An 11528-nucleotide genomic window follows, 5' to 3' on the forward strand; every position below is an offset into this window, starting at 1 on the left:
TGTGTGTGTGTGTGTGTGTGTGTGTGTGTGTGTGTGTGTGTGTGTGTGTGTGTGTGTGTGTGTGTGTGTGTGTGTGTGTGTGGTGCTCCTCTGATGAAGCAGACAAGAGAGAGGCTTTAGTGTATCAGCAATGGTGTTTCATGGTGCCACATATGCACACACACATGAATTAAACGTTACATTGAATGTGTGTGTGTGTGTGTGTGTGTGTGTGTGTGTGTGTGTGTGTGTGTGTGTGTGTGTGTGTGTGTGTGTGTGTGTGTGTGTGTGTGTGTGTGTGTGTGTGTGTGTGTGTGTGTGTGTAGGTGCGCAGGTGGGTGTGTATTTGTCAGCACGTACAGGGAGGAATTTGTGTATTACGGACAAAAGGGTCTACCCCTCTATTTATAATCCCTCCTTCCCTTTCCCTATTCAACACACACACACACACACACACACACACACACACACACACACACACACACACACACACACACACACACACACACACACACACACACACACACACACACACACTATACCACACAAACACAGACAGACACGCACACACACACTATATACTACACATGTAGTACACGCACACACACACACTATACCACACAAACTAATAGTTATGCTTTTGGCCGCAGTTTGTCAAGCGTAGAATCTTGCTCCTTTGTGTGTCAAAGGTCATAATAAAGCAAGCCTTCACGGCCCATAAATTAAACCCCCTCCGCCCCAGCCTTGTGCACCATTTATATTTTCTTCAAACACTACAAATACGGTTCAGTACGGGGGATTTCCAGTTTGACTTTCACATGCAGATTTAATTGTCTCCATTTTTTACGATCCCATTCATTTCTTTCCATTGAACACTACAGGGATTCACACAAAATCCGTATCAGATTCCTGCAGATAGGGGTTACGAGCCACCCCAGGACATGGTGGGAGTGATGTGTGTGAGGAGGGGGGGGGGGGGGGGGTAGTATTAAGGGGGGGTGGTGGTGGGTCTGTTAAGGGAACTTAAGCAGAGATTGTTGATGAAGGGTCTGAGCCAAACATTAACATCATGGACTATCATACATTTCATCTAACCAGACCTCAGGAGGCTATAGATATGATCACACAATACACACACACACACACACACACACACACACACACACACACACACACACACACACACACACACACACACACACACACACACACACACACACACACACACACACACACACACACACACACACACGGCGGTCACATGGGTCCTAAAGGTACAGTTCCCCCTTAAATAAGAAACCTTAGAGTTCTTCTAACCCCATGTCGGTTGGAACCCCTCATAGCACAATTCAACTAGCGCAGTGCCATCGATTCAAACCAAACCCTTGAACACTGCCTCAAGTCCTCGAGCCCAAATGGTGCCTAAAGACCTGAAAAACTGTCTCCAGACACAAAACCCAAGTGTTCTGTGGCCAATCGATAAGGCTCCAAGACAGAGAGTTCAAACAAAAATGGTGAATCTACCTTGGAAATCCATACTAAAATACAAAGGAATGACGAAACAAAAGGTAGGCTAACACACACCCAAACACACACACACTGCCTGTGCCTGGTCTCAGTTCAGTTTAAAAACAGTGAAGTCAGTAAGGTAAGGTTAGGATTGTTATTACCGATCTGGAGACCTGAGTGTATCTTACCCTGTGTATCTTTATATTGCTATGTTCTTTTGTTAGGGTGATGTGAGTTAGCGTAATCTACCGGCACACAGCGGTTGCAATGGCATTTCAACTGACACTGGTTGTGAGTCTTACACATTTTAGAATAATCTGCCCATCTTTTCACTTCCCTGCTTAACATTTGAACCACCAAATACAACCAATTCATGGATGTTTCCAACACCTAAACTCACACAACAGCAAAAACCTACAGGCGAAAGGCACATTTTAAGTCATCCTAAAATACTGGACAGAAATATAGTTGAGCCCAGCTGGCCTACAGACCTCCATTATTAAAACATTAAAAAGCCAAACCCAGGGCCTGTGTTGTTATGATGTGTGTTGGGCAGAGCGGTTGGGTGGTTTCCATAACAGAGCACACATCCCTATTCATTTTTGAGAAATGTGTTTTGCGATACATGACTATCTGGTCACATGCATGGTCAAATACGATCACTAGGAGGCAGATTGGATTTAGAGACGTGATTCAATTGCTTCTTGGCAGCCTTTTAGACCCGGTCCACCTGAACATCCATCCTCTCGGTCCTTCTCTAGGGTGGTTGTGAACCAGACAACAGAGTTTGATCCATGGTCAGTGAGTGCATGTATTGGCCACTGACCCAGTAACCCAGCGTCCATAACATGCCTTTCCCACAATGCGGGACATACACGCATGCAACAGCCAACGCCCCGACTCACAAATCAAACACGCACCAATCATCTGATGCTTATGTCTCCTAGCCGACCGATAAGGAGCCCAAGCAGCATGTTATCCTGCGTGGTGGTGTAGCGCGTAACCCCCGGCGCCCACCAGCTGTCCCCGCTGACCACGCCGCCAAACCAATCGCCAAATCAAAAACAACCACAACAACAACAATGGCAGGCGTGACAAAACTGCCGGCAAACACGAGAAAAAGGCATGTGCCTTTGTTACCAGGAGGGAAATCTCTGTGACAGCCCTCACACATGCACGTACGCGCACACGCACACGCACACGCACACGCACACACACACAAAAGCAGGCAGCCAGCAAGTCAACAAGTGGCACTCTATCCATCCCCACCCCTCTCCTAAACACGGGGTAGTCATCCTGCTTCCTTGGCATGCTGCCCTCCCTATTTATTCTTTAGACTATAGCCCCCCCTGCACCCTGTTGCCAACCGCTTTGTTGTAACTGAACTGGATGAGGAGCAGGGGGGGGGGGGGTACAGCAGCTGCTGAAGTGGGCTACACACCCCTACTAACCCAAACCCGACCCCATACACTCCTGACTGCACACAGACTTTCCACATGCTCTCATTATGCCTGTATCAATACAAAGCCTTCTTTCGGTAAGAGTAGCATGCTAATTTAATGATCCACCAAAAGGGGGTACACACCTACACACCACATTGGGCTACACACACCACTACTAAAACACAAACCCGACCCCATACACTCCCGACCGCACACAGACTTTCCACATGCTCTCCCTGTCAATGCAAAGCTTTCTTTTGGTTTTAGCAGAAAGCTAATGATCCAACCCGCACCTTTAAAAATCCCCTTGCGCACGCACACACACACACACACACACACACACACACACACACACACACACACACACACACACACACACACACACACACACACACACACACACACACACACACACACACACACACACAGCCCCTGTTGTCCTTCTTTATCAATTGAATCTCCATGAGATTGTGACCGGTCTTGTGTTGATGTAAATCTGTATTAAACAGTCGTACAGTACACCGACAATAGTAACATTAGCCAATGGATTAGTTGAATTCAGCATAACATTCTAGGCTCACATGCACAACACAATTCAAAAAGACAAACTACTATTTTGTGTTGTTGTTTGGTTGATTTTGTGCTGATGTGTTGGTATGGTGTAATTGCTGTTCTTCATTTATTGATATTTCTGCGATCTTTGAACTGCAATTCAATAAAAGCCACAGACAGCTTCTTTTAATTCGTTGTCCTTATTACAAAAACTTACGAGTGTACAGAAAAAAACATGTCCTTGTAGCCAAAACCATGTTGCAGAATAATGTTATGAAAAGCTAAATGTCATAAAATATTTCACTATAGTTTTGCATTACTATCAAACCATGCAGGATTACATCATGCACCTGCATACCTGAATATATTAACATTGATACACGGTCCAGCTGTCATTCTTCAATGCATAAAAACAGCTACTTGCTGGCTAGATATTTTGTACTAGTACTCTTGATTAAAATTACATTATGTCATTCAAATGGATACAAATCACGTGACAACCATCAAGAAATATGATAGCAGACATTTAGTCCTATGCTTAGCAATGGTTTCTAACTGGAATATATTCAGATTTAATTAAAATGCCATCATCTTCCAATTCATTTATTATGTCTTTCAGTGTCATATATTTATTATTTAATTGAAAACAGACATGCGTATCGGTGCAAAAACGCTGCAGTCAGGCCGTGTTTGTTGTTGGCCATTCCCACCCACTAGTTCACATAAACATTGCGCAGGCAGCAGGCTATCAAATGAATCAGAGCGAAGCCCTTTGTCTGATGCCACGAATATAACCTGACAGCCCATTGTTGCAGAGAAAACTGCAAGCGGAATCGGCATTTTATTGTCATGGTGGACAAAATTTGCCATCAATGCAAGTCGCAGCGGTAGAGAAAAAAGCGCTCCTTGCGTGAAGCGGTTAAACGCTGCAAAACACCGCACAACAAAAACACAGTCCTGCAGGCGCTCCTCAGTCCTCATGCAAGACACACACACACACACACACACACACACACACACACACACACACACACACACACACACACATATATATATATATATATATATATATATATATATATATATATATATATATATATATATATATATATATATATATAAATAAAACACACAAAACACTACACACTAAACACACCTTCAAACTCGGCTTCAGCGGTCCTCTGGCCGGCGTTTGGTTGTTGGCCCCCGAGGCAATCTCCTCTTCGGAGAACTCCTTGAGGCTGCCGTCCTGCAGGAGCACGGTGTATACGTTGCGCCGCGGTGCTGTGGTGGAGGTGGTGGAGGAGACGTCGCTGTTTTCCTGCTTGACAGCCTGGACCACTCCTGTCACCGGCGCCCCGTCCCCCGTAGGACTCGGCGCATAAACGCGACTGCCGAGGATCGACCGCTTCACCAGACGCCGCGTATGCATGGCGGAAATTTATTCAATGCAAAATGCACAAATGTGGGGGGAAAACCCGCTCGATGCTGTACGGACGGCCGTCGATTTATAGTTGATCAACAGTGTCGAGAAAAACAGCAACCCGCAGCGAAAGGACCGGGCGCTCCGGTAACACTGACGAACCGTTAGGAAGCGACCACATACTCGAGGAGCAGAACCCGCACGGTGAACACAGCCGGCCGGCGACACACGACGGCTCCAAGTTTAAAAAAACAACGTTCAGAACAAACACACACACGAATACGATGATAATCGCGGCTGACAATCTTTACATCTCACCGGCTACCAATCTTTCTCCCTTCGACGTGTTTGTTTTCCCCCTGCTCCTTCCGAGCCAGCGAGCTGCAGGGGAAACACGGAAAACTTGTTTTTCATGGAACGACAATGACATTTGTACACGATTTCTGAAAAATGATATATTCTACGCAAAAATAAGATACTGACGCTTTTCTGGTGTGTCACAGTCGGTAAATAAACGACATTTGTGATACAATTTACATCATTTTCCTTGCGTGGATGATAGAAGAACCGAAAATGCGCCGATTAGGAAATCCGGATCCAGTTTTGCGAGAATCCTGTCCGTGTGCGGCTTCTAGGGCTCTGTGCCTCTACCGGCGGAATGCTGCCTGTAAACATGTGCAGTCTGGGTGCCGACGCCATCTGATTGGCTACAAAAGCACACGCCTCCACGAGCCTACGCTCCCCTTTCTGTCCTACAGAAGGTAAAGAAAGCCGGGAGGATGCTCCATTCAAAACAATGACGCAAGCTTGGAGAGGTAACTAGGAGGCTCAGGGAAAGACGGGAAAAAGAAAGGAAAAACTGTACGCGGCTACAGTATTTCAGACTATATTCACATTGTCATACATTTTTGTATTAGGTCTTAAAAAATCCTTTCGAATTATCAAAATGTCAAACACACACTCAGTTACACACGCGCGCACGCGCGCACACACACACACACACACACACACACACACACACACACACACACACACACACACACACACACACACACACACACACACACACACACGTTAAGTAAAGCCTAATCCTATAGGTTTTGATGAATTAATGCTGTCTTAAGGAATTGCATGTTAATCTTTAAATCTAATTACAGTTATTGCAAGGATTTGAAACTATCGATTTCCATTTCTTTAATCTCTCGAATCGGATCAGTCTATAATATGCAGCCTTTAAATTGTATTATTAGACTATTGATGTGCTCTGTGCTCCTCACATTAATTAATCAAAGTTTTAAATTCAATCCCATTGTTGACATTATGGATGCCATATAACCGTTGTAACATTTGACGTTGAATTATGGAATATAGTAAACACCTATGGTTCCATTGTTCCCGGCGCAGCAGAACCAGGGCAGCACGTTAAAGAGCATTAGAAGGTAACAAAGGTTAATTCTGCTTCAACTGATTCCATCTCATCATTAGATGTAGTTACCTCCAGCCATATCATTACTCTTCTTCATATACCGGCTGTGCAGGCCACTAACGTATCATTACGATGAATCCCAATTACCAGGGATCCATGCATACATCACCGCTCTACTGGCGTAGGGCTGCCGCACGGGGCTACCCCCCCGGTCAGGCTACAGACCCAACTACTTCAACACACTGTCCCCGGACAATATTCAAATAGCATGTATTTACAACCCCCCCACCCCCACTCAAACCACTTCCATAATACATACCACGAAAAACAGAGACGTCAAAGGTCACTTTATGTATGTTTAATAGAATAATTGATGCCATGGAATATATACATGCCGACAGAGGAAGCAGCAAGGGGGCGGGGCTAACACAGAGGCAATAGCTGTCATAACAAGGTTAGCCTGTTGCAGTGAGTAGGGGCAACATTAGAGAGCACGTTGCTGGTCCTGGATGTGTGTGTGTGTGTGTGTGTGTGTGTGTGTGTGTGTGTGTGTGTGTGTGTGTGTGTGTGTGTGTGTGTGTGTGTGTGTGTGTGTGTGTGTGTGTGTGTGTGTGTGTGTGTGTGTGCATGTGTGCGTGCATGTGTGTGTGTGTGTGTGTGGGAGCATCTCCACTCAAAAGCGTTTGTTTTGCGTGTGTGCGCACATGTGTGTTTGTTTGGAGGGGGAGAGCAAGGGAGCATCCCTTCAGCTTGTTTTGAAGTCTGCACCACCATTTAAAGCAGCTAATGTGTGTGTGTGTGTGTGTGTGTGTGTGTGTGTGTGTGTGTGTGTGTGTGTGTGTGTGTGTGCGTGTGTGCGTGTGTGTGTGTGTGTGTGTGTGTGTGAGAGAGACAGAGAGATGTCCTGGTTAGATTTGGCACTAAAAAACGTTTAGAGCAAGCATCCACCAGCGCTGTGTGGAGCGTTATCACGCACTGAGCTGCCCTTTACAGCAGCCAGATGAAGGACTAATGTATTAAACTGCCATGTGTTTCCTCTTTTATGAGGGACGGGGACGGTAGCGAGGCTCCATGGCGTGCTGCTCGTATGCGATAAGGTCCTCCTTACTTTGACACGTACATACATGGAGAAGTGGAACATTGGACGTTTACAAAGAACACATAGAAAATGTCTGATTCCATGTAGTTAAGACGGTAGCAGTCATACAGGGCTTTGATTGTAGTTGGATGTTGTGCGTACAAGCACACGCTTCTCCGATGAACAAAACAAAACTGTAGCCTTGATACAACAATACCATATTCCTATAAGGGTGGGGAGAGAGATTTGAAGGAGATTCATGGTTTCATCGCTCCCCTCTCTCTCCTGCTACAGATGGATTCTACTGTAAGCGACAACAATGAGCCTGCGGCCATTTTGTAAATAAACATCAAACAACACACAGACATAAATTCTACAGCTTTTAAATAAAGTACCGTAAGTCAACTGTGTGTTACCGATGCAGGTACCGAATCAAGGTACCATTTTTTGTTTTAACAACTGATTGGAAAATACTTTTGAGCACAATACAAAGGTATAGATAGATAAACCAATTAACAACAGTTTTTTTGTATATTTCCCTTAAAACAACATTACAGACATACATCAGTGCTAACTTATAAAATCATATTCAACCACTATGGACATCGTACAATATAGGTAAAAGCATACATCAAATTCATAGCGAGTAAAATGACAATGCATGGCATATCATCAGTACAACAAACTGTCGATATTTTGTTCTTTTTTCAGAGTGCTAGTAAGGCAATGGAGATTCAAATTGTACAACAATGATAGTAGATTAACAACAGGAGGTCCCTAAGAAGCGTCATACGAATGCAGTACCGTTAGAGTCAACCAATAAGCAAAAGATCTGCCAATTGGATTAAATACTGAACACATCTACATGAGGCTTAGCAAACGGGCAAAGATATCCGTAGTAAAAACAATCAAATAATGCGTAGCATACATCCATACCAGATTGCAGTTTAACTTTTTTCTTATTCTTTGGACACTAGTCCCAATATTTTGAAACCAAAAAAACATGTTTACAATAGATCACATTATGTAACCATAGTTACACCAAGACTGTTTCCTTTCAAACTATATATTTTTTAAGTTGCAGAGATCTGTACCGTGCCATCTGTCATTGCCTTTGCGAACAGACTTTTCTTAGGTCACATCCTAATTCCGACTCTAGAACTGATTTACTTCCTCTCACAGATGTACCACATAAGCACACCAAACAATCACATGACACAAAGCACTTTAAAATAAATATGAATCTCTTAAAAAATATACCATGAGAAAAAAAAAGCTCTACAAATGATATGCATGAGCAATACGATGTGTACAAATGAACTATTGATTTAGGTTTCAACATTTCTCAGATTATTGTTTTCTTTGTAGTATTTTCGAAAGTCTTGCATGGCTGCAAGTTGGGGTGGCAAGTAGAAGCACAGACTTCCCATCTCTTACAGTAGAACCTCTTTAAATGCTCACCAACAGTCACCAGGGATATCCGTCTATACTGACATCGTTGGTCCCGGTTGAAGAAAGAACCGAGCTGTGATTGGCTGAGACCTTAGCATGCTGTACCCAGTTAGCGTGCCAAGTAGCCAATTGGTGGCTGTTATCAAGGGGAAAAACACTACCAGTGGGAGCTGTCACTCAGACAGAGGAAAAGCCAGGCAACACGGCACCCCGACTGCTCAAGAGAAATACATCTGAACTGAAGCTGTCTCCTCTTAAAAATCAACGCAGACACTAGTTACTAGTTTGCAGCTGCCCTATTCAAACTGCAAATATATATCCTTCATAAGTGCATGTTAACAGGAATGCTATGGCATTCATTGAGTTCTCTGGTAGAGCTTAGCCTCAACTAACATTGGAGTTGCTGCTTCAATGTTGATACGTTTTTTTTTACTAATGCCACACTAGAATTTCGACTATTCTAGTCTGTCATTATATTTCGCTTTTTCCGTACAACGCTCTACACTGAGGATCTCTTTTTGAAGACTTAAGTTAATCATGTTTGTTTATGTTGTCAACAGAGGTTAAATGTGTTGAACCAAATCATTTAAAAAGTGCCCACCTGTATATAGTGAATGCCCAATTACTGTGCCACTACTATGTTGAAGGTTATCAAAAGTACCAATTCACCCTGATTGATGAGAGAATTCAAAGGGCCAGATATGTATCCGTTAAGCGTACCGAAGCAGTTGAAAGAAAACACATAAGTACTGACTAAAAAAATAAAAAATAACACGGGATGTCAAACTGGGGGAGGAGACGACACTCAAGTCTTTTGGCGAAGTCCACTGATCTTGACCTATAACCCACAAGGATCCAAACTGGCGTTTCCTGTACAGACAGGAAGTCAGAGACGCGAGGTTTCCGCGCCCATCTCCCCGAGGCACTCGTAGTCGGGCTCCCCCCCGACGCCATCCGATCCCTCCGTGGCCCCCGGCGACGCGGCCAGGCCGGGCCCACCCTCCTCCGGGTCGGGCACGGCCTTGGGGGTCCGGATGGTCTCGTAGCAGGGCTCCGTGGACTCGGCGCCGGCGGGGTCGCCCTCCTCCCCCTCCGCCCCGCCCTGGGGGCTCTCCGGCTGGGCGTAAATGTCTCTCACGGTGGCGTAGAGGTCGCTGGACGACGAGGCTGGGACCATGCCGTTCATCTCGGCGATGCTGGTGTAGTCGTGCTCCCGGTCTTCCCCGGTCTCCGGGCCACCCACGCAGTTAGACTTGTCCACCATAGAGTACACTGCAGACTGGAGGAGAGGGGGGGGGGGGACGCGTTAGGGACCTGTGTAATAATACTGCTCACCTCATCCTCTGATTCCTTGAGCCTTTGCTATCCTGTCCGGTTGTTTTCTTTTAGAAACTGTTCTGGCTCATTTTAGTACGTAGGCCTGTACTTTGATTGTTCTCACGTGTAAAACATTTTGGATACAAAATGACTAAATGTAAACACTTTTATACCAATTATTTCATACCAAGCTTCATCACGCATCTATCTTTAATATTAATGTGCTGTCAAGCTCAACATAATAACTGTTAATTATTTGCCCGCCTGTCTTTTGTTCGGACTAAGGTGTAAGCTCATCTCCCCCAATTGACACACTAAAACATTTTCAGCAGAAAATCTTCCGCAATGGCAGATGATTTGTCTCCGCAATGCAAATCAGCTGCCATGGAGAGACTGGGGGAGACAGTCGGAGAGAACACTGTTGAGTTTAGCAGACACCTACCTCATTGTCTGCCATAATGTGGTTCTCCAGGCTGGGTGAGCGAGACAGAGATGAGTAGGACTGTAAAAGAAAAAGCAGAAAACAGGATAGATTATTTTTTTTTTGTGTGACAGCCAGAGAATGGAAGAAATAAAGAAATGAAAATGAAATAGACAGTCTGGAAAAGAGTTCGAGACACGGAGGCAGACGCTGTAATCAGCAGATTCAAGGAAAGATTGTTCTGCGTTGCGGATTCATCTTTGGGCTCTTTTAGTACTTTCAGAACAATTTGGATGTTTTATGTTCAGATGGGCGCTATTCCTTTTTGGGCGTTGATAGTAAAAGTAATAATAGCAACAGAAGTCCCATTAATGTCAGCAATTCTTTGACTTCATATCTCTGAGGAAGTTGGTTTAATTTCCAATATCATTTCAAATGTCAAACTGGAATATAAGAAAAATGCCAATAAAAGCTTTTACAAGAGAGGCAATTGCAAAAAATTTAAACCAAATTAAATTTTGTTATCGATGATGGCTGCACTACATTAAAGGACTAACCTGTTTAAACAAAGCAATTTACAATACACAAATGACCCAAATGATCCCACAACCAGATCACAGCGACCCGTCCGGTGTGATTGTGTCACTCGGATGTGAAGCTGATGTTACATGCGATCGCTCATTCATTAACCGAAGCCTCAGATTGAAAGTCGATAGGGGGTGACAGAGTGTGTGATGTTTTGGTGCTCTGCCTCTGTTAACTCTAACGTGCTCTGATCGACGGCCAGCGCCATTAATCAAGACGCACGCATCTGACAGCGTCACCAAACCGCCAAGGAGACCCGACAGGGGAAAAAACGTCAATAGCCCCCGCATGATTGTTATTAATACTTCTTCACATCTTTAATCCTTTTGGTGCGTGAAATACTT

At 44.5% G+C, this 11528-nt stretch overlaps 2 protein-coding genes across 2 annotated transcripts in view; both read right to left on the reverse strand.

Annotated features, from left to right (window-relative positions):
- znf704 (zinc finger protein 704) overlaps nt 1-5555 on the reverse strand; it is a 49592-nt gene extending 44037 nt beyond the window's left edge. The window contains 1 exon segment of the mRNA XM_060042966.1: nt 4639-5555. Coding sequence (XP_059898949.1) covers nt 4639-4914 — 276 coding nt within the window. The 5' untranslated portion in view covers nt 4915-5555.
- A 1119-nt stretch (nt 5556-6674) lies between these two features.
- The window catches only part of pag1 (phosphoprotein membrane anchor with glycosphingolipid microdomains 1), a 35901-nt gene continuing 31047 nt past the window's right edge, over nt 6675-11528 (reverse strand). Inside the window, exons 8-9 of the mRNA XM_060042676.1 lie at nt 10621-10680; nt 6675-10140 (exon numbers count right to left, since the gene is read on the reverse strand). Coding sequence (XP_059898659.1) covers nt 9748-10140; nt 10621-10680 — 453 coding nt within the window. The 3' untranslated portion in view covers nt 6675-9747. The remainder of the gene's footprint in view (nt 10141-10620; nt 10681-11528) is intronic.

The sequence above is a fragment of the Gadus macrocephalus genome, chromosome 22 (assembly GCF_031168955.1).
Source record: "Gadus macrocephalus chromosome 22, ASM3116895v1".
In the NCBI taxonomy this organism is placed as follows: Eukaryota; Metazoa; Chordata; class Actinopteri; order Gadiformes; family Gadidae; genus Gadus; species Gadus macrocephalus.